This window comes from Xenopus laevis, chromosome 5S (genome assembly GCF_017654675.1).
Source record: "Xenopus laevis strain J_2021 chromosome 5S, Xenopus_laevis_v10.1, whole genome shotgun sequence".
In the NCBI taxonomy this organism is placed as follows: domain Eukaryota; kingdom Metazoa; phylum Chordata; class Amphibia; order Anura; family Pipidae; genus Xenopus; species Xenopus laevis.
The window spans coordinates 11,425,423-11,449,986 of record NC_054380.1 but is presented as its reverse complement, the minus strand read 5'-3'; the positions used below and the strand labels follow the sequence as shown (position 1 = coordinate 11,449,986).

The 24,564-nt window shown below is 40.5% G+C and overlaps 1 protein-coding gene across 2 annotated transcripts in view; it reads left to right on the top strand.

Annotated features, from left to right (window-relative positions):
• The first annotated feature begins 7,510 nt into the window (after positions 1-7,510).
• The window catches only part of LOC108717678 (calpain-14), a 30,393-nt gene continuing 13,339 nt past the window's right edge, over positions 7,511-24,564 (top strand). The window contains exons 1-13 of one of the 2 annotated variants that reach the window (XR_005961519.1): positions 7,511-7,722; positions 11,105-11,393; positions 12,478-12,547; positions 14,379-14,497; positions 15,811-15,947; positions 17,245-17,419; positions 17,577-17,728; positions 17,842-17,916; positions 18,175-18,335; positions 18,500-18,663; positions 20,534-20,545; positions 22,074-22,276; positions 24,280-24,319. Coding sequence is in view for 1 of the 2 variants with exons in the window: in XM_041564225.1 (XP_041420159.1) it covers positions 11,142-11,393; positions 12,478-12,547; positions 14,379-14,497; positions 15,811-15,947; positions 17,245-17,419; positions 17,577-17,728; positions 17,842-17,916; positions 18,175-18,335; positions 18,500-18,663; positions 20,534-20,545; positions 22,074-22,276; positions 24,280-24,319 (1,560 nt within the window). In the remaining variant the exon portion in view is untranslated. Of the gene's footprint in view, positions 7,723-10,488; positions 11,394-12,477; positions 12,548-14,378; positions 14,498-15,810; positions 15,948-17,244; positions 17,420-17,576; positions 17,729-17,841; positions 17,917-18,174; positions 18,336-18,499; positions 18,664-20,533; positions 20,546-22,073; positions 22,277-24,279; positions 24,320-24,564 lie in introns of those variants that run through there. The other variant, XM_041564225.1, reaches the window with a different exon arrangement.

Below are 24,564 nucleotides of genomic sequence, written 5' to 3'. Positions count from 1 at the left end.
CGGAACTGTCAATAAAACCAGTGGCAAAATGCCCAGCAATAACATCATCACTGGCATATGGAGCCATTTGGGCTACTAGAACCAGAACTGGTGCTTTCACATGTTTCCCTTTTATGTCAATGGGAGGCCGCTGGTGGGGATAATTGGGCCAATTTTCAGACTGAGGGCTATGACACCCTGGCATTTTCTGTGCTTGTGTATTTCTATTGGCCCCTGCCACCAATGTTTTTTTAAAAAATATTCTTTGGTGCCCCAATTTTTTTCAACTTGTAAGGGGGGCCCTAGCACCAATGTTTTTTTTAAATATATTCTTTGGGGCCCCAATTTTTTTTAACTTGTTAGGAGGGCCCTTGCGCCAATGTTTTTTAAAAAAATATTCTTTGGGGCCCCAATTTTTTTTAACCTGTATGGGGGGCCCTGGCACCAATGTTTTTTTTTTAACTGATAGGGGGGCCCTGGTCACCAATTATGTTTTTTTTTAAATTGTAAGAGGGGCCCTGACCACCAATTTTTTAAAAAAACTTTTAAGGGGGATCTGGCACCACAGTTTTTTTTTTAACTTATAAGGGGGCCCTGACCATCAATAGATTTTTATAACTTGTGTGCACTTAACTGTTGTGTGGAGTGGGCGGGATATGGGATGGGGCTTGGGGGCTGGGGTGGTCAGGGCCCAGGGGCCCCCAGAAATGTTGTTGTACGGGGCCCTGTGATTTATAATGGCGGCCCTGGTGCCACCTGTGGACTTCAGTGGAACAAAGTGACACCATTATGGTGCTGAGAATTTACAGAACTTACACCAGCTGAAATATATATTGTCAGAAATCCACGTACCAACAGTGAAGCCAAAGCCCCCAACTCTCCCATTACTTTGCATATGTTGACGGCAGCCCTTTTGTTTCCAATGTTGTATTAAAACTTTCGGTAGTTCTACAGTTTGGATGTGAAAGTGACCAGAGCAACCAGGCACAGGTGTGAATGACAGAATGTTTCACATGTTTGATGATAATCTTAGCCAGGAATTTTGCTTTTCATGGAGGAGTCAGATATCACTAACGGCCTTCAGCCAAACAGGTTGAGCATTTCCTGAGAAATATCAGATGAACTGTAGGTGGACATGAACATCTGCTGCTTGTTTTATACTCAAACACATGATATGCATTCTGTAGCTAAAGAGTAATTCATTCATGTGTATAACTCAGCCTGCAGCTTTGTGCCTTTATATGGTCACAGAACAACCACTCGGTGACTTCTAATATCCTTATCATTTACAGTAGGGGGTACATTATCCCTTATAATACATGAGTGATACTCAGAGTTCCCTGTATAACTCAGCCTGCAACCTTGTGCCTTTATATGGTCACAGAACATATCACTGACTTCTAATATCCTTATCATTTACAGTAGGGGTACATTATCCCTTATAAAACATGAGTGATACTCAGAGTTCCCTGTATAACTCAGCCTGCAGCCTTGTGCCTTTATATGGTCACAGAACAACCCCTCAGTGACTTCTAATATCCTTATCATTTACAGTAGGGGGTACATTATCCCTTATAATACATGAGTGATACTCAGAGTTCCCTGTATAACTCAGCCTGCAGCCTTGTGCCTTTATATGGTCACAGAACAACCCCTAAGTGACTTCTAATATCCTTATCATTTACAGTAGGGGGTACATTATCCCTTATAATACATGAGTGATACTCAGAGTTCCCTGTATAACTCAGCCTGCAGCCTTGTGCCTTTATATGATCTCAGAACCCCTCAGTGACTTCTAATATCCTTATCATTCACAGTAGGGGGTACATTATCCCTTATAATACATGAGTGATACTCAGAGTGCTATATATGCCCTGCACTTGCCTGGGAGTTCTTACAACAGTAGCTTGAGGGTAAATTAGTTATTTCCAATCAAGAGATACTAAATTGCCCGTGACTCTATCTTTATTGTCTTTGATGCCATTTATAGTTCCCTGGTAGTGCGACCGGACTTTCTTCCCTGCTGATAATGTTCCAGTAAAACCATTAGTGTCACATTTCTGCAGCTGCGTCAAATAATGCGATGCTGTTACCTCAAATGTTGAAATAAAACCTCCTTAACCCCGTCCAGATTGTCGTCTGATTTGATCATTTGGACTTGTGTCATATAATGGGTGTGTTTCACAGGGCTTGTGATTGGACAAACCAAGTCCTGGGCAGGGTCATTCCAACAAACAGACCGGTGCCCCTTCAGGGGTTCTCTGTGCTACATTACCCGGCAATCCCCCCTCAGCCCTTGGCTGTTATATAAATATCTGATGATTATATAATATGTATTTATCAATTCTCAGTTTTTTATAAACACTATTATTGCTCCTATGGGAACCCCAGGACAAATACTACTCTCTTGCTTAGTGCTATTGCTGGTGCTGATTAATAATGATTTTATTTTGGGTCAGTTTTGGGTAGGACAATAGCACTGCCCCTGCTGTAAGTGCTAAACATTACATATATTTACATAATGTCAGGGGGATTTTATTTCAAAGAGACCCTTTCCCTAGGATTGGTCCTTGTCTTTAGTTGTTGTGGGCCCAGGGCCAGGATGGCCCCACATGGCACCACATTACTTAAATTAATAGTGTCCAGCCTTGTGACCAGGGTCAGAACTAGTGGTAAAAACAGGAGGCATGTGCCTGAGGAGCCATAGCAGGGGCTTGCTACTCCCGTTTTTATCAAAGTGGCTAGTGGGGGTGGCGCTGTTTTGGTGAGTCAGTGGATAGCCAGGTGGGCAAGTGAGGGGACGCTGGCAAGAGGGATCTGCATGGGGGGGCAGTACCTTTTGGCCCGACTGGCTTGTGGTAGTTCAGATGCAGTGTCGGACTGGCCCACCAGGTAAACTCCCAGGTCTCAGTGGGCCCTCTTGCTTCTAATCCTTTAGTCTATTTCATGGTCATTCCCTATTAGTGAGGAGAGGAGGAATAATAGTTTGGAAAGTGGGTCTATGGTCCCTGGCATCCCAGTCTGACACTGTTCACTAATATGAAGTTATAGTACTTTCGTTTTGCCCTGGTATAATCATATTTCCCAACTGTCTCCATCTTGCCCTACTCTATCCATCTTGGCCTAGTATCTCCACCCTTCTCTATTGTCTCCACTTTGTCCTACTGTCTACATCATGGATCTTCAACCTTTACAACCTGTGAGCAACATTCAGAAGTAAAAGGAGTTGCGGAGCAACATTAGCATGAAAAATCTTCCTGCGATGCCATATAAGGGCTGTGATTGCCCATTTGGTAGCCCCTATGTGGATTGCCTACATTGAGGCTGTTTGGCAGTACACCTGGTTTTTATGCAATTAAAACTTGCATACAAGCCTGGAATTAAAAAATAAGCACCTGCTTTGAGGCCACTGGGAGCAACATCCAAGGGGTTGGAGAGCAACATGTTGCTCACGAGCTACTGGTTGGGGATCATTGGTCTACATCTTGCCCTACTCTCTCTATGTTTCCCTAGAATCTACATCTTTCTCTACTGTTGGCATCTTGACCTACTGTCTCCATCTTCCTCTACTGTGTCCATCTTTCACTACTGTTGGCATCTTGCTCTACTGTCTCCATCTTGCCATACAGTTGGCATCTTGATGTAATATCTTCATCTTGCCCCATTATGGGTATTTTGTCCTACTCTTGGCATCTTGCACTACTGTTTCAATCCTCTCTTATTGTTGCTATGTTGCCTTAACATCTCCATTGTGCCCTACCGTTGGCATCTTGTCCTACGGTCTCCATCTTCCTCTACTGTTGGCATCCTCTGACCTCACACCACAACCCCTACAGAAGGTAATTTATTCTGGTATCTCTGCACCTTAGAATAAAATGGTCGTGGCTCAGTGAGTAAGACGTGAGAATTCTGTTCTGGGAAGGAAACGTTTGAGTTTTATTCTAGGAAGTTGTGTGACCATGGATCACGCCCATAGACTTTAATGGGCGAATTTTTGGTGAAACGAAACGTGTCAAATTCACCCATCCCTAGTGCTCTACAAAGTTTGTCTTTAAAGAGAAACGTCACGTAAAAACTTCCTTATTAAAGGGGACCCGTCACCCAAAAAAATTATTCAAAATCCTATTTTATCACATTAGTCAAGCAAAATGAACTTTAATGACACAATATAAATTATTTGAATCTTGTTTCCTTCAGTCTGGGAATTCATAATTATAACAAGCAGGCGGGAGCCATTTTGTGGACACTGTTATTAAGACAAGCCTTGTATCATCTCAGAATCTTGTTCATCCATCCCCATGCCCTGGCTACACAATTAAACATTGAAGAGAGAGGGGGGAATGTGGGGAATGGAAAGTGAAAGTAATTGTCTGCTCCTCCTCTATGTCCAAGGCATAGAGGAGGGGCAGACAATATTTGATTGACAGCTGAGATTTTCAAATGAGCTGACAACAGCTATAAATGCTTTAATTAAAAATAGAAATTGGATTTCACGTTTAATTTGAAAAGGACTTTTATTATACAGATTTTTGTGTCTGGAAGATGTCATTCTGAGCAACTTCCCAATATGCATCTTTTACAAGTTAATAATTTGTAAATATCACTGATCCTGAAAGCAGTCTAGCTGTTTCTTTTTTCTGTGCTGCTGGTTCTGACTCCAGAAACAATGTAGCAAGGGGCCAAAGGGTCAGATCAGCTCAATCTGGCCCAGAACCTAACTGTATATGGCAATTATTATTGGCAGCTGGCTGCAGAGCACATGGGTTCATGTTTATATAACAGTTAATCATTTGCTTTGGTACATAACTTAATGATCTTTATCTCACACTAATTTATTACTGTTCCATTGAGATGCACATTTAGATGTCTATCTATCTATCTATCTATCATCTATCTATCTATCTATCTATCTATCTATCTATCTATCTATCTATCTCTCTATCTATCTATCTATCAATCATCTATCTATTATCTATCTATCTATCATCTATCTATCTATTATCTATCTATCTATCTATCTATCTATCTATCAATCAATCATCTATCTATTATCTATCTATCTATCTATCTATTATCTATTATCTATCTATCTATCTATCTATCTATCTATCTATCTATCTATCTATCTATCTATCAATCATCTATCTATTATCTATCTATCTATCTATCTATCTATCTATTATCTATTATCTATTATCTATCTATCTATCTATCATCTATCTATCTATCTATCTATCTATCTATCTATCTATCTATCTATTATCTATCTATCTATCTATCTATCTATCTATTATCTATTATCTATTATCTATCTATCTATCTATCTATTATCTATCTATCTATCTATCTATCTATCTATTATCTATCTATCTATCTATCTATCTATCTATCTATCTATCTATCTATCTATCTATCCATCCATCCATCCATCCATCCATCCATCTATCTATCTATCTATCTATCTATCTATCTATCTATCATCTATCTATCTATCTATCTATCTATCTATTATCTATCTATCTATCCATCCATCTATCTATCTATCTATCTATCTATCTATCTATCTATTATCTATCTATATATCTATCTATTATCTATCTATCTATCTATCTATCAATTATCTATCTATCTATCTATCTATCTATCTATCTATCTATCTATCTATCTATTATCTATCTATCTATCCATCTATCTATCTATCTATCTATCTATCTATCTATCTATCTATCTATCTATTATCTATCTATCTATCTATCTATTATCTATCTATCTATCTATCTATCTATTATCTATCTATCTATCTATCTATCTATCTATCTATCTATCTATCTATCTATCTATCTATCTATCTATCTATTATCATCTATCTATCTATCTATCTATCTATCTATCTATCATCTATCTATCTATCTATCTATCTATCTATCTATCTATCTATCTATCTATTATCTATCTATCTATCTATCTATCTATCTATCTATCTATCTATCTATCTATCTATTATCTATCTATCTATCTATCTATCTATCATCATCTATCATCATCTATCTATCTATCTATCTATTATCTGTCTTGTCAGATTTGTCAGATTTGGTCCTTATCACAGTCACACACACGAGGGTCAGTTTTATCAGGAGCTTCCCAAAACAGCTATTCTGACTGATGCAGGATAAAGCTAATTCTATTTAGTAAACCAGTGCACACAAGGGAATGGCAGCAGTGTCCCTTGTTCATAGGCATCACAGGAGGGCTCATTTCTTCCCATTAGGGACACAAGGTGGCTGCAAGTTGGAAGCAGCTGGGGCACATGCATGTTATCACTGTTTATATGTATTATTTGCCGGGTCTGGGCTGAGAGGGGCTGGGTGCACTTTAGGGCAGATGGTGTTTGCCCTGGGCACAAAGGATCAGTGAGGTCCCTAAATCCAATGGCATAATACATATCTATACACTGTCTGATTTCCAGCAACTCCATGTCTCCTTAATGTACAAAATGAACTGTATAACATAATGGGTATTATGGTATAAGTATGGGTATACCTTCCAAACAAAGGACATACATACCCCATATTTGCTGCTTTGTTCCAGGGAAGAAAGAGTGATCACGTGCTGCTTTTCCAAAGAACTGTAGATTACAGCGAAGCTGAATCAGATTACACTGTACACTTTTTGAAAGAATTGAAAGTCACAATTTTGCCTTAAGCAACTGTAACAGGAAATTCCAAGCACTGCTAAGTATGTGTTGCCTGACTTATTACGATAATTATTAGGGTGCTATGAATATAGGCAATATTGTACCCCCTACTTTAAATGATAAGGATATTAGAAGTCACTGAGGAGTTCTGTGACCATATTAAGGCATAAGGCTGCAGGCTGGGTTATACAGGGAACTCTGAGTATCACTCATATATTATAAGGGATAATGTACCCCCTACTGTAAATGATAAGGATATTAGAAGTCATTCAGGGGTTCTGTGACCATATAAAGACACAAGGCTGCAGGCTGAGTTAAACAGGGAACTCTGAGTATCACTCATGTATTATAAGCGATAATGTACCCCCTACTGTAAATTATAAGGATATTAGATTTCCCTGAGGGGTTCTGTGACCATATAAAGGCACAAGGCTGCAGGCTGAGTTACACAGGGAACTCTGAATATCACTCATGTATTATAAGGGATAAATGTACCCCCTACAGTAAATGATAAGGATATTAGAAGTCACTGAGGGGTTGTTCTGTGACCATATAAAGGCACAAGGCTGCAGGCTGAGTTATACAGGGAACTCTGAGTATCACTCATGTATTATAAGGGATAATGTACCCCCTACTGTAAATAATAATGATATTAGAAGTCACCGAGGGGTTCTGTGACCATATGTACTTATCCACTCACTGCCAGATTTTCACTATCCCTTTGTCTGTTTTCTGTTCTGTTAGAACACAGGGCTGGGAAAGGGTTAAACTGTTGAACTCAATAACAGGCAGGTATATTACCAAACAGGTCTGTATGCGCTCAGGATTATTCCAGGGAAGTGGGTGGAGACAAATACCATTGTGTTTATTAGACACTTATGGGGGAGGAGCCAGTCACAAAATATAACTTGTGTTAGTCCACGGCGCACTATTAGTGAACTATCTGGAATAATAAGAACAACAACAACGCAGGGAAGGGTGAATATCCATTGCTGGGATTCTTCACCAAGATTCATCTTTAGCCCTTTGGATTCTCATACTCGGCACAGGTCAGGGATGTTATTTGTCTCTTCTTCAATATAATGTTTTGATTGAGTGATTTTGTGATGTTGGGATATGTAGTTCAACGGCAGATGGCCGCTACAAATTCCTTGGTTTAAATTTTTCTAAATTTACCTAAGGGCTTTATAGAAGGCTGGCTGTTTTTTTCTTTTTTAAGGAAATAACTCATTTAAAGGGGAGCATTAAAAAGTCGTTGATTAAAAGTCTGAACCAGCAGTTCATGGGTTCCAAGAGGATACTGCACTACAACTCCCATCATGTATTAATCTTTCATTTTATGTTGGAAATGCTGGCAGTTGTATTCCAGCTACATCCGAGAATCCAAGATTCAGGAACAGGGCACAAAGGTTTCCCTTAATGGGCATTAATTGGATTGTTCAACTTTAAATTAGCTTTTTAGTATGATGTACAGAGGGATATTCTGAGAAAATTTCAATTGGTTTTCATTTTTCATTATTTGTGGTTTCTGAGTTATTTAGCTTTTGATTCAGCAGCTCTCTGATATGCAAGTTCAGCAATTTGGTTGCTAGGCAAATGACCCTAGCAACCAGCCATTTATTTGAATAAGAAACTGGAATATGAATAGGAGAGGCCTGAATAGATATACAGATAATAAAAAGCAGCAATAACAATAAATGCGTAGCCATACAGAGTGTTCGTTTTTTTAGATGGGGTCAGTGACCCACGTTTGAAAGTTGAAAAAAAGTCAGAAGAAATAACAAATAATTAAAAAACCATAAAAAATGAAAAAGCTGAAATAATTAGCCATTCTACAACATATTTAGGGGCATATTTATCAAGACTCCCATAAACTCGAAATTCAAAAAAAAAAAATGACCGATCGAAATTTATTAACAAAATTCAAATCTTTTAAAATAGGGTGAATAGGATCGACATGCAAACTCATTTTTCACCACAAAATTTTAATTTTTTTAAAAAAATGACTCCAAATTGATTATGAGAGGTCCCCCATAGGCTAAAACCCCAATTCAGCAGGTTTTAGATGGTGAATAGTCGAATTTGAATTCTTAAAGGGACAGTACATGATTAATTAAACTCAAATCGAATTTGGATTATTCCCTAGTCGAATTACACTAAATAAACTCAAAATTTAAAAATTTAAATTTTCAATTCAACCCTTGATAAATCTGCCCCTAAAACTTAGGTGAAACACCCCTTAAAGTGCTCATGGCACACATGGTGCGCAGTTTATTGCTTATTTAGGCTCCATGGCCACATTTGGACACTTATTACAATATATATCCCATGTGTTTTTGAGCCTATAGGGTTTGGTCAGTCATAAACCCAGGATTAAGTGCATCTCCAATGAGAGTGACTGTTCCATGCTGACTTCATGATGATTAGGCAAAGGCATCTTAAACTGCTCTGAATTAGATTTCTGTCCTTATTCAGTAGCTTGGTATGAAAGTACTCAGTGTGTCAGAAAATATTTCTGCTCATGGATCCACTTTTTCTTACCATTGGGAAATCTAGGGACGCTTTACAGTTGGCTTCATTTGTTTGTGGTTTTTTTACATTATTTTACCTTTTTGTCCAGTTTGAGATTTAAACTGCTATTGGGTTGCTAAGGATTCCCTATCCCTAGCAACCAGAACCTGAGGAAAAAAAGTCAAGTAAGAATAATTAGTAAATAAATGACAGAGGATGCTGGGAAATACAATTGAATGTGCCTAGAATTTTGCAGATCATGTGCAACCTGAGAAGGCCCCAGAGCCAAGCTTAGGTGAGTCAGTTGATTATATATATGTACAGTGACGCCCTTTACTGCCATCGTAACCTATAATATTCAGCACCATTCCTAGAATTCCAATTAAACCTGTGCCTTTAAATTTCTGACAGCTCCCCAGATCTGCTGGATGTTGACCAGCACAATCAGTCTCCTTTTTTGGTTGCTAGGGTCAGTGCTAGGGTCAGGATCAGTCTGTAAGATGCCCATATTCCTATGGGCATTATCCCTCTATTCATTTGAATGGGAATTGCCTAAAAGCTTCCGGTGCCCTTTCATAGGAATAAAGGAAATCTCTGTGCCACACCACTACCCCACGTGTGGCTTTTCATTGGTGGTGGAGGGTCAGCGATTGCATTTTGGTTTAGGGCGAACTGGGGAACACAAACAAATACAAACATGATTATCATCAAGAGCAGACTAAATAATAACATTTAAAGGAGAACTAAAGCCTAACTAAAGAAGTAGCTAGAAATGTTGTGGATTATGTTTTGTGCTTCTGTACCAGCCCAAGGCAACCACAGCCCTTTAGCAGTAAAGATCTGTGTCTCCAAAGATGCCCCAGTAGCTCCCCATCTTCTTTTCTGCTGATTCACTGCACATACTCTGTGCTGCTGTCACTTACTGAGCTTAGGGACCCACTCACAATATACAGTACACATAGAATAGAAATGTCACAATATAAGGCTGATTAGTAATTAATACAGATAATTACTACATGGCAGCACAGAAACAAGTGCAATTAGCATCAGAATTTAATAACCAGCAAACCTGTAGCATCAGCTTATATTACAGCCAGGGAAGCTCATTTTCTGTTGGATAATTAGTGACGACCCCTAAGCTTAGCTTCTCAACAGCTGCTCAGAGCCCACTGAGCATGTGAGTGTCACAGACACTTTCCAAGATGGTGACCCCCTGTGACAAGTTTGAAGTCCTGGATCATTGCTGCTATTGACAAGCTGAAACTTTAGGCTGGTGCAATAAATTCACTATATAAAATATGACATTATAGCCATATTCACTTTTAGGGCTTACTTCTCCTTTAAGGCAAACTTCCCCTTTACATGGCAGAGTTGGGAAAGTCTTGTGCCACTGCACGGGGCCCCAATATAGTAATTAGACACACGAGACACAACTTGGCACGTGGAACTCTTGGTTTGAGAAAGGGCAAACTAGGGCAGAGCTGATGTGACTCATGCCACAACTATTAGGGAAATAATCCAGTCGCTTATCTGGATAAGGAAGTGAGAGACCGGAGTCTTCATCATAGAGTCCTGGAAGTGCACTGACAATCTCAAACAAATCATTTCTGAACATTGCCTCCTCGTTACAGGAAGTAACCCCAAACATGGGTTCACCGTTGCCTAATAAAATGATTTTTGCTACATTGTTTCAAGAGTCGGACCCAGAGAACAGAAAGGGATAAACAAATAACGAGGACACCGAGTGTATCTTTCCTCTAATCAGCTGCTTCTCCTACAAAAGTCAACACCATCAGTACAGATTTTAAAACTGTTGAAAAAACATGAATTCATATATTGTGGAAAGATGTTTAGGATGACATTTTCTAATTTGCTGCTTTACATCCCCTTTAAACTTTATTTCTTTTTTTTTTCCTGCAGAATTTTGGGGACCCCTTGGGGCATCTCCTGAATTATCATGGGCCTGCACTGCATCATGCCGCGCCTGTCCTTCATCACCGGAGGGAAGAAAACGAAGAAGCTGCTGCGCACGGGAACCTTTAGAAAGCCACGTCAGCTACAGAGTCAGGACTACCAGACCCTCCTGGAGAAAAGCTTAGGGGGAAAACAGTTGTTTGTGGATGAGACTTTCCCGGCCAGTTTGGCCTCCATTGGAAGCGGACGCCTGCTGGACAAGATCCCAGACTGTGTGGAGTGGAAAAGGCCACATGTGAGTTGACCCTATTTGTTCTTATACAGAACTACAGTTCCCATCAGCCTTTGCTGTCCCAAGAGTAATGGAAATGTGTCATTTACTAGCGGGGTTATGCCCAAACTGCATGGTATATTCTACCACTGTATATTTGTAGGAGTGGAAGCTGTTATATTGCTTCCCATAAATATACAGTATGTGTATATATATATATATAATATATATATATATATATATATATATATATATATATAACATAGAGCAATGGATGCCACTACTACTCGTATAGTAGGTATACCGTGCCTGGGTGCAATAGCCAGAAAATACTGTACAATGTAGACAGAGGATCACACTCACAGGACCAGTAGCGTCACAAGAGGGGGGCGGGCCCTGGTGAATGACGCACAGCCGGGCCCCGCCCCCTCCGTACGGCCGCATTTGTTAGTGGCGCTCGCACCCCCTGCTCCCCCGGTAGTACCGCCACTGCACAGGACTTCATGCAACAATTCTGGTGTTTATTGGAGCAAAAAGCTAACGTTTCGGCTAGCACTCTTTTAGGCTTTATCTTAGCTGAAACGTTAGCTTTGTATTCCAATAAACACCAGAATTTTTGCATGAAGTCCTATGAGTGCGATCCTCTGTCTACATTATATATATGTGTGTGTGTGTGAGCTGCCATGTTGCTTGTTCATAAACTGAAGCAACTCCCTGCTTCTAAATAAGAAATATTTCCCCTTATCCCCTCTGCTCTGTTTATCGAGAGGCCCCTTGGCACTACCAGAAAAGGGGCTGAGATTTTCCCTCTCTCTTTATAATGGAACCAATTTCATTCCTTTTCCTTGGGAGAAACAACTGCTAAATAATGAAGCATCGGAGCGTCCTGCAGGGAGTTGCGCATCAGTAAGAGCCTCACACTGCTGATTTACTGGTTTAATTTGCAGGGCCCTGTGCTTAACTAAAGGGATGAGCTGTAATTACACAGGGCCCAGCATTACCCTGGGAATCTATACGGCAGCATGGAATGGATTTTTTTTTAATTAATATTCATAATAATCTTGGGCCCAAATAATACAAATCTGTGATTATTTTGTGCTTCTCGCAGGAGCTGGTGGAGAATCCCCAATTCTGTACAGAAAATGCCAGTGAATTTGGGTTACACCAAGGCCTCACAGGTACCGACCTCTGAATATTTACAATTTTTCTATATTTTCAAAACTGTTATTTCAGGAGTCAAAATACAAGTGACTGCCCAGAGCCTCACTCAGAGTGGCTGATGGGAGGGTGTAGTAGGGCAGTGCAGTATTGGATTGAGGTTACCCACCAGAAAATCGGCCGCAGGATGGCACTTGGAGCGCTTTATTTTCCAAAGTCGCCCGAAGTTGCCTCACGAGGAAAACTTCGGACGACATTGGAAAACTAAGCGCTCCGAGTGCCATCCTGCAGCCGATTTTCATTCTAGCCGGCGGGAGGCAGTTTGGGGAGATTAGTCGCCCCAAAGAAGGGGAGATTTGTCGCCGGGTGACTAATCTCCCCGAATCTGCCCGTGTGTCTCTGCCCTTGAAACCCAGAGATTCAGCTCAGCAGGGACAAAGATAAGAAATGTTGCAACTAAATGTATCCATTTAGAACAGTTTACAGGGTCGGCGACCCCCCTCCCAGAGCTGCTTTAGAAGGTGAAAAATTACACTTTACACTTCAATATTAGAAAAACAGTCACACCTAGAAAATAGAAAGTCATTGGAAAAAGTCATTATTTCTGGTGATCTGTCTGAAAACAACTAGTTGTTTGAAGGTGAACAACCCCTTTAAGTTAACTTTTAGTATGTTGTAGAATGGTTAATTCCAAGCAACTTTTCAATTTGCCTTCATTGTTTATTTCATATAGTTTTTGAATAATTTGCCTTCTTATTCTGACTCTTTCCAGCTTTCAAACGGGAGTCACTGACCCCATCTAAAAACAAATGCTCTGTAAAGGTGGCCATACATGGATAGATCCGCTCGTTTGGCGATGTCGCCAAACGAGCGGATCTCCCTCCGATATGCCCACCTTGAGGTGGGCAATATCGGGCAGATCCGATCGTGGGCCCTATGGCCCAACGATCGGATCCTAGCATTCAGCAAACGGGCGGTCGGATCGCGGGACCGCATCAACGAACAGATGCGGCCGCGATCCGACGGGATTTTCTGTCCCATCCGATCGAGAAGTCGGCCAGATCTCGATCGGGGAAGCCCGTCGGGGGCCCCATACACGGGCCAATAAGCTGCCGACACAGTCTGTCGGCAGCTTTTATCGGCCCGTGTATGGCCACCTTAAGGCTACAAATGTATCGTTATTGCTAATTTTTATTACTCCTCTTTTTATTCAGGCCCTCTCCTATTCATATTCCAGTCTCTTATTCAAATAAATGCATGGTTGCTATGGTAAATTGGACCCTAGCAACCAGATAGCTGAAATTCAAAACTGGAGAGCTGCTGAATAAAAAGCGTAAGAACCCAAAACCCACAAATAATAAAAAATGAAAACCAATTGCAAATTATCTCAGAAAATCCCTCTTTACATCATACTAAAAGTTAATTTAAAGGTGAACAACCCCTTTATAGGGCCCTCATTGTATCTATTCTCCATGCATTGGGCCACATCTGATATCTGCCACGTATCTATTAGTCAGGTTTGAAAATGCAATGATCAAGGCAAGGGCCTGCAGAGACCTGTCAGAAGGGGACTATATCAATGGGTCAATGTGGTCCTCTCCCAGAAGGTCTCCACATGCTCTAGTTGGCCTAGGGGTCAACTGGATTTGGCCCATCACAGGGGAGAATTTGGTAAACATCTGCTTGTTTGAAGTTGATCAGATCTCCTACTGCAGGCCAGCTTAACATTCAACCCAAATGGGTTACTTTAGAGTCTTAAATATCCCCCAGGAACCTTAATGGTTATGTCTACCTCAAACTGATCCAACTTGCCCCCATGTATATGATGAGTTCTGTGTTTGGCTGTTACAGAGAACTGCTGGTTCCTGGCTGCGCTCTCCTCTCTGACTTTCCATCCCGATATCCTGACCAATGTTGTGCCGCAGAACCAGAGCTTTGAGGAGAATTACAGTGGCATCTTCCACTTTCGGGTGAGTACGGTCCAAGGCTTATGAAACTCTGTGCTTTCCATGGGAAGAACCTACAGCAGGTCAACAGCAAGTCAAAGCGTGCCGGGAGTTTTAGAGAACATTAGCCAGGTGGCCTGAAACACGACCTCCTTATTTGACCTTTGGGGTTCAGTTTTACTGCCCTGTAACCCAGAAAGGTCAGAGGGGACCGTTCTTATAATTACCTCCCATTCATCTGTCTTACATATTTAACATAGTAAATTAGGTTGAAAAAAGACACACGTCCATCAAGTTCAACCTTTAAACTCTATTTTAACTTGCCTAACTGCCAGTTGTTCCAGAGGAAGGCAAAAAAACCCATCTGAAGCCTCTCCAATTTGCCTCAGAGGGGGAAAAATTCCTTCCTGACTCCAAAATGGCAATGGGACCAGTCCCTGGATCAACTTGTACTATGAGCTATCTCCCATATCCCTGTATTCCCTCACTTGCTAAACACCATCCAACCCCTTCTTATACCTATCTAATGTATCAGCCTGTACCACTGATTCAGGGAGACAATTCCACATCTTCACAACTCTCACTGTAACAAACCCCTTCCCAATATTTAGCCGGAACCTCTTTTCTTCTAATCGGAATGGGTGACCTTGTGTCAGCTGGAAAGACCCTGAGGAGTTTTAACTGACTTCAGAGCAGGAGTCCCCAAAGTCTTTTCCAGCTTTTAAATAATAAAACTGAAGGAATGTCCCTGTGGCTGTAAATGCACCACATCCTTCATGTCCAATCGGATCACTTTTCTATTTGCTGCACTCAGTTGGCCAGCTTGTTTTTGAGTTATGCATTAGTACTGCGACCTTCTACCCACCCTCAATGGATGATAAGTCTGGAAGTTCAATTAATAGGGGTATTAATGCTATAACTTATGCCAGGGAACCCCAAGCTTTTGAACCCGTGAGCAACATTCAGAAGTAAAAGGAATTGGGGAGCAACACTAGCATGAAAAATGTTATTGGGGTGCCAAATAAGGGCTGTGATTGGCCATTTACTATGAGGATTGTCAACCTACATTGAGGCTCTGTTTGGCAGTGCACCTGTTTTTTTTACAACTAAAACTTGCCTCCAAGCCTGGAATTTAAAAATAAGCTCCTGCTTTGAGGCCACTGGGAGCAACATCCAAGAGGTTGGGGAGCAACATGTTACTGACTTATGCTGTAGGTGCCCTGCATTACATATTTGCCATAGGACTTACCCCACTGACGAAATTGTAGCCTGTCCTAAATAATGCTTTAGGGTTAAAGTCTCGTTCATACATTAACGCCTTTTTGGATCCCTCCTAGTTCTGGCGGTTCGGGGAATGGGTCGATGTAGTGGTGGACGACCAGCTGCCTGTGAACAACGAAGGAAAACTCCTATTTGTCTCTTCTGTCCGGGAAAACCTCTTTTGGGGCCCCCTCCTGGAGAAAGCCTACGCCAAGTAAGCCAAGGGCCCGCTGATGCTTCTTGTATGCAACTCACTGTTTAAAGGGGAGATAGTGCTGACTGGGCAGAAATTCTGCTCACAATGATAAAACAGAGTTTAACCTAATAAATCTTCCCTGACTCTGACATTACAGTTATGTGAATCGTTTTTATTGCCATCCCAACCTAAAACTGCCCAGGGCTGATGGAAGTGTCTGAACAAGTTTGCAGGTCCTTAATTGAACCGGTTCCCAAACAATTTGCTGCTCTTTGAAGTCTGAAAGGCAGTGTCTGGCTGCTGAAGGACTGCAGGACTGCTGAAGGGGGTGTAGTAGTTAGAACCACCAGTGCAGAGAATAAAAACAGTCTGATAAACACTGCTTTCAGCAGCAACTACATTTATACAAATCATTGAAACATGTTATGTACACTTGAATGTGTGTAGTTCTGCTGTAATAATGCCACAAGGTGGCACAGTCGCCTCTTGCAAATCCCTTTCTGTAAAAGAATGAAGAGGAGTTGATTTTTAGGTCTTTTCTTGTTGCTGTTTAATGGGATCAGAGCATCTTGGCACAACATCTAGAGCTTCTGAGCTGTGCCAGGGCCTGGCATGACCTTCTGTTCATAATGACACTCATTACTCTGGCAGGCTTGGAAAAAAAAAAAATATATATATATATAAATATAATATAAAATATATAAATATAATATAAAATATATATAATAAATATAAAATAAAAATAAATATATATATACATATATATTTAAAATATATAAACGTAATATTAAAATATAAATATATATAATATATATATATATATATATATATATAAAAACAGCACAGAAACCGGCACTCTCGATAAGGGTTTAAAGTATGCCTGGGTGCAGTGTCCAAAATCAGCATAAATACATATCCAAAAGGGTCCGCACTCTCAGGTCTTATAAATCACTTATATTTATTTGAAAAGGTTGGCTGACGTTTCGGCCTCCACCGAGGCCTTTCTCACTTTGAGAAAGGCCTCGGTGGAGGCCGAAACGTCAGCCAACCTTTTCAAATAAATATAAGTGATTTATAAGACCTGAGAGTGCGGACCCCTTTTTGGATATGTATATATATATATAATATATATATATATATATATATATATAAAATAATATATATATATATATACTGTATATACTTAATCTATTAATATATATATGTATATAGGCTAGAGTGCTAGCCCAAACATCAGTTCTGTTCAACATTGTTGTTGTGTGTAAATATATAAAATGAAATGTAGACTTTAAGAGCTTATTGTTGTACCCTGCAGACTGTGCGGCTCCTATGAGGACATGCAGATTGGCCAAGTATCTGAGGCTCTGGTTGATTTCACTGGTGGGGTAAATATGAGCATAAAGATGCCACAGGCACCCCAAGACCTGTTCCAGATCATGATGAGGGCTCAGAACAGCGGATCACTAATGGGATGCCAAACGCAGACAGGGGTAAGTCCCTGGCACTTCATTAATTGATGAACTACAAGTCCCAGCATCCTCTTAGGGTCTTTGATTTGTAAATATGGGCCTTAGCTTCAAATTCTCCCCCCCCCCCTTTACTGCAGGTAATTAGCAATTCCATATCCATAATTGTGTATTTTCATAGCCTGAAAGGGTTTTGGACAACGGACTAGTGACGGGTCACGCCTACACTGTGATGGACCTCAGGCAAGTGTCATGCAAATCTGGAATGGAGAATTTAGTGAGGCTGAGGAATCCATGGGGAAAGATTGAATGGAAAGGAAAATGGAGTGACAGGTAAGTTTATACTAAAGGTAAATCCCAAAACTACACTGTCTGATGTGTTTCTGCCCTCTAGTGGCAGTGTAGCAAACTGCAGGCTTCTCACATTGTTGCCTAACTCTCTCCAGGTGCCCCAAATGGGATCAGCTCAGCTACAAGGAGAGGATTTTCCTCAGAAAGAAAAGAGAAGATGGAGAATTTTGGTAATTATATATCTGTAATTATCACATGATTGCTTTATTACATACTGCATTGCACCCCCTAGTGATCTTACTCATAGCTGGTTAAAAATTTTTTTTACTGCAAGTGACAAAGTCCATCATTTTTATCAGCTGGATACTAATTGTTATTTTCGAAATATTTTCAAAGTAGGTTAAGATAAACTTGCTATGCTTTTAAAACCAATGTGTAGTCTAGTCCCCCACTAACCACATTGCATTCTAATTTGCCCATCTATACAGGATGTCCATTGAAGACTTTGAAGCCCACTTTGTGGAGTTAGTGATCTGCAAACTGACCCCAGACCTGATGAGCCATGAGATTGGGAAGGAGTGGACTTTATCTATGCAGTGCGGCAAATGGAGCTCCGGAAGTACGGCCGGGGGCAGGATGACTTATATGGGTGAGACCCCATTTATTCCTTTCTACTTACTGAACAGAACCATCCAGTGCAAGTTTACCTCTGTTGCTTCCATTAGTCTGTGTGACCCAAACAAAGAGTCAAAATCAGTTAATTGAGAACATTTAGGAAAACTGGATCTACATCTTTTTTTTTTTTTTATACAGAGTCCTACTGGATGAACCCACAGTACCGACTTAAGATTTTCAAGGGGGACGACATGGAAAAATTCACAAATTCTTGCAATGTTCTGGTGTCCCTTCTACAGAAACAGAACCACAAACACAGGAACCAGTCCCCTCCTCTGTACATTGGGATGTCTGTATTCCTGGTAAGGAGCGCAACATATAACAAAATTAATTACTAAAGCCTAAATATAAATCTGGCGAGAAATGCTTAATTTTTTACACTGTACTTACATAAGCAGCCCAGAGGTTCAGCAGCCCTATAACAGTTGCCCCCAGCAGCTCCCCATCTAGGATCTTCAGTGTCAGATTCATACAACGTGGGGCCCCTAGGCTACACTTTCCATGGGGCCCCTTCTAGGCTAGGCTATCACAACTTTCTGTAAGTTTATTCAGCAAGGTTCAGAGTGCAACTGTACGAGAGAGAGACATAGCAGAACCAGTGTCAGACCACCCCTGGACCCCCCACCCCAGACGCAAAGCATCCTCTCTTCCATGCAAGGATCGGAAACTGGGCCGGCGGAACCCACCTGGTTTTTTCCGGGTGTCCCATCGGCCCAGTCCAACACTGAGCAGAACAGGCACTGAAAAGAAACTACTGCAGGTGCAGCACATTGCCCTCTATGTTACTCCCAGTAGTAAAGTCTCACATGAATATACTACAACCACAATTACAACATGGGTTTTTTTCAGTTAGGCTGGTACCTGCTTTCTGGCTGGGATTAGTCAAAGGCATGTAAGTGTCTGTAATGGGTGCACCCAAGATCTATATGACACATCTTCCTCAGCAGGCACCGGTGGTTTCACTTATGTTCGCCGATTCCACGAAGCTGACGCGGCACAAAAAATACAGATGTGCTTGCACCTTGCCTAGTCCTCTCCCAGCCAGCCAAAAAGCAAGTACTGGCCAGGCACGGGGGATGGGGCAGAGCGGTACCCTACTGGACCCAGTAGCAGCTGCAGACCTGCAGCACAGTACACATTGAAAAAAACCCATGGGCCCCTCAACACTGTGGGGCCCTAAGCTATAGCCTAGGTTCAACTATGCATTAATCTGCCCCTGTGGATCTTCTTAGACCATCTTTTGTGTGTCAGTGACACTGCACATGCTCAGTGGGCTCTGGATAGCTGCTGCTGCTGCTGAAAGCTAAGTTTGTACAGTGTACAGGTATTGTGAGTGAGTCTGTAAGCTCAAGGTAAGTGAGCAAAAGAGACGATGGGGAGCTAGTGAGCATAGATGTTCTTTCTATAGGGCTGCTACAGAAGGCCAAAATATAGCAAAGTATTTTTTAAAGGAGTTGTTCACCTTCAAACTACTAGTTGTTTTCCGATAGATCACCAGAAATAACGAATTTTTCCAATTGCTTTTTATTTTCTATGTGTCACCGTTTTTCTAATAGAAGTGTAAAAGTGTCTTTTTTCACCTTCTAAAGCAGCTCTTGGGGGTCGCCGACCCTGTAAGCTGTTCTAAATTGATTCATTTAGTTGATACATTTCTTATCTTTGTCCCTGCTGAGCAGAATCCCTGAGCTTCATTACAGGCAGCTGTTAGAATTGATACAATAGTTGCTGATATTCCAGAGATGTATCAACTAAATGTTGTAAAATTGTAACAGTTAAGAGTCTGCACCTGAATTACTGAGCTGCCGGACTGAGACACCAGAGACAGGGACATTTTGGAAAAACAGTAAAAAAGAAATAATGGAAAGTAATTGAAAAAAGTCTTTATTTCTGGGGAACTATCTGAAAACAGCTGAACTGGAGAAAAAATGTTTGGAAGGTGAACAACTCATTTAAGCTTTAGTTTTCCTTTAATAAAGAACATATATATGTATATATGGGCTATTCATGCAATAATTGAATACACTTTGTTTTGATACACAAAAATCCTGGTGTTGCTGGTCTTTTTGAAGTGTATATATATATATATAATGCATTATGACGTTATTCCTGTACATATGTAACATTCATTCTAAGGGGTTAACATCTTCTTTTTTTCTCCTTTCTATCTCGTAGGTGCCACTTGAGGTGAGAATGATCAAATTTTTACTCTTCCCCCTCTGGGATTTGGGAGCTTACAGTCAGAATTGGGAGGGGGGGTGGCGCCATAAACTCAGAGGTTTTACCGATATCAGGAAACCGCAGGCAATGTTTGCTGGGCCTGAGAGCGCGACTGTAAATCCGGCCTCTTGTTCTTTCCGCGTGCAGAGCTCCTATAAAGCACAGCTCTGTTAGCCAAGCACTTGCAATGATGTCAAAATCAATGGTACAATGAATTTGTGATGCCAAAGAATTGATGCCCTAGAGCAGTACTTATAAACAAAGCATTACGCTGCCTGGGGTGGGAATGCCGTATGAAAAAGCATTATGTTTTCCCTTTTTATATATTATATTTCCTCAGGCTTTGTCATAATGTAATAATAATTAATATTTTGCCGTAATTGAATGCTAGGCCTCCAGGAGAAGGATTAGGGCAGCAGAGAAAGCTCAGAATACTAGAAGGTTAAATTCAGATTTTATTGAATGGAAAAAGAATAAGGTGGATTTGTAAAGCACAAGCGAGTTATCTGTGGAGAACTGATAAATTGGTGCTTCTATTAGAAACAACCTCTACTTGCATAGTGCTTCTTATGTATTATTATTATTAACATGTATTTATATAGTGCCAACATATTGCGTAGCACTGTAGGGAATAGGAACTGATGGGTTTCTCTAGTGATATAAAGACCCCGAGATTAGAAATATTTGAGGGTTCTGTAATACTGAACTGAGGAAAGATTACTGTAGCCTTGTGCAGGGGAAAATGCATTGGATAGTGAGACCTAAGTCACATCGGCAAGAAAGACCTAGAACATATTGGCTAGACAGCCCTAGATCGCATTGGCTAGACTGATCTAGAACACATTGGATAGACAAACAGAACGTTTTGGATAGCCAGTCCTAGGACATTTTGGATTGACATACTTAAACGACAATGGCTAGAGTAACCTAGAACACACTGGCTAGACACATTTTGTCTCATTTAATTAATTAACACCACATTGTGCAAATTACTACTTGTTGGCACAATTGCCACATTTTTTAATCTGCAATGTGTATTTTTTCAAACTGACTGCAAACACAGTATTGAACATAAAAGAGCCCATAGATCCAGATAGATCTAGAACATGTTGGCAAGAGAGGCCTAGATCACATTCATGAGATGGACTTATGTTATAGAAGACTTTAAAAACCAGGCGGTAGTTCGTCTTTCCACAGCAGCATGCGCCAATCTGCCCAGCACAGTTGTACCCAAAGAATAGGACGCATACTTCACTCCGAATGCCAGAAATGACACAATTGGATCAAGCGGAAGTCACTGGCAAACTGACTCAAGATGGAATAAAATGAAACTACACTACATTGTGGGTTAAAAACATGGAGATTACTTCCAAAATTGTACATTGTAGACAAACCTAGAACACAGTGATTAGAGACACTTAGAACCCACTAACATTTTTGGCAATCATGGTTTTTTTTTTTGTAATATTCTTCCATTTCTTTGTGTTCCTTATAGTACCAAGGTGTAAGGAGGTTACCACCGAAGTTTTTCCTGACCCAGCGCCCAATCAACAACAAATGTGTATTTATTAATGAGCGAGAAGTGACTCAGGACTATCACTTGATGCCTGGATCTTACGTTATCGTCCCTTCCACAGCTGACCCAAACCAGGAGTGTGAATTCATATTAAGAGTGTTTTCTAGGAAGCACCTTCTACAGTAAGTGCCTGTTTGAAGACAATGGTTGAGCCCAGGACAAAAACGACTTTGTGGGGCATCATTATTTATAAATATGGAGTAACTGACCAGCCTGACTTTATGGTGATGGTGTGTTGCAATTCAAAAAACAGTTGAAGGTCTGCAGGTCAGCCTGATATAAAGTGTCTTGTCCTACTTTCACCATATTTACTTACTATTAGATTCTGACCTACTGTTTCAATCTTGTCCTATTGTAATAATCATGTTCTGCACTTCTGTAAATTTCCTCAGTCTTCTCCTACTCTATCCATCTTACTCTACTGTTACCAACTACCCATCTTGTCTTACTGTCTCCATCTCACCCTACTGTTAACACCTTCCCATCTTGTCTTACTGTTTCCATCTTACCCTAATGTTACCTTCTTCACCATATTGTCTTACTGTCTCCATCTTACCCTACTGTTACCATCTTCCTCATCTTATCTTACTGTTTCCATATTATCCTTATGTTACCATCTTGTCTTACTGTCTCCATCTTCCCCATATTGTCTTACTGTCTCAATCTTACCCTACTGTTACCATCTTCCTTGTCTTATCTTACTGTTTCTGTCTTATCCTTCTGTTACCATCTTGTCTTACTGTCTCCATCTTACCCTACTGTCTCCATCTTCCCAATCTTGTCTTACTGTCTCCATCTTTCCCTACTGTTACCTTCTTCCCCATCTTGTCTTACTTTCTCCATCTTACCCTACTGTCTCCATCTTCCCAATCTTGTCTTTATGTCTCAATCTTACCCTACTGTTACCATCTTCCTCATCTTATCTTACTGTTTCCATCTTATCCTTCCGTTACCATCTTGTCTTACTGTCTCCATCTTACCCTACTGTCTCCATCTTCCCAATCTTGTCTTACTGTCTCCATCTTACCCTACTGTCTCCATCTTCCCAATCTTGTCTTACTGTCTCCATCTTTCCCTACTGTTACCTTCTTCCCCATCTTGTCTTACTGTCTCCATCTTACCCTACTGTCTCCATCTTCCCAATCTTGTCTTTATGTCTCAATCTTACCCTACTGTTACCATCTTCCTCATCTTATCTTACTGTTTCCATCTTATCCTTCCGTTACCATCTTGTCTTACTGTCTCCATCTTACCCTACTGTCTCCATCTTCGCAATCTTGTCTTACTGTCTCAATCTTACCCTACTGTTACCATCTTCCTCATCTTATCTTACTGTTTGCATCTTATCCTTCCGTTACCATCTTGTCTTACTGTCTCCATCTTACCCTACTGTCTCCATCTTCCCAATCTTGTCTTACTGTCTCAATCTTACCCTACTGTTACCATCTTTCCCATCTTGTCTTACTGTCATGCCCCACTGTCTACTATTTTACTTTCTACCCCCACTTTTATTACTCTTCCTACCTGGAACTCCTGCTTGGGTGAGGACAATGTTCCCTCTAAGCTGTGAGCTTGTCTGCTCGCACACAAGTTTTGAGACCAGAATTGTGGTGTGCACAAAGAATTTTATGTGAAAAGACACAATTTTGCATTTATTCTGACCCATGCACAAAATTTTTAAAAATGTGCACACAAGTTAATATGTGCTCACAGAAGAATATTTTTGCAATCATAGTTAAAAAGGAATTGGAGTTAATATTGAGGATAACTATATTTACAGGATTTTGCTTAATTTTTTGAGAACTATTTTAATCATCTGGTACTAAATTGTTTGCCAGTAATCAGACTGCCCATGCTCTTTATTACACACAGTATGTTTTTAGTACAAATTAAATTTTTTTCTCAGGACTCCAGATTCCAATTTGTCATATATTTATATGTCTAGCTTATTGATTTAACAAAGTTGCAATGATTCTGTGGGGCATGAGGGAACAGTAGTGGGTTCAGGATGTCTCTGTACCTGTGAGTTACACAATGCTGGCTCTAGAATGCTATGTACAGATAAAATCAATGTAATGTTCCGGATAATGTTGAAGTGATATATATCCCTTATTTCTCTTCTCAGAGAGCAGACAGAGAGCCCAAACATCGTCCTTTGCTGCAAGGTAAAAAACATGCAAATATTTCTACAAATATAAAGAAATTACAACTAGGGATGCAGCAAATATAGAATTCAGTTAGGGATTCAACTGAATCTAAAGCTTTTGTAGCAGGTTTTGGATTTCACTGGCCCCTACGGAAACCTGAAAAATTGCAGCACATATTTCATGTGTGCGGCAATTTGTTACATGCTGGACGCGCTCTTGTTTAAAAGATTAGGAATTCAACCAAATCCCAAAAATATTGATTC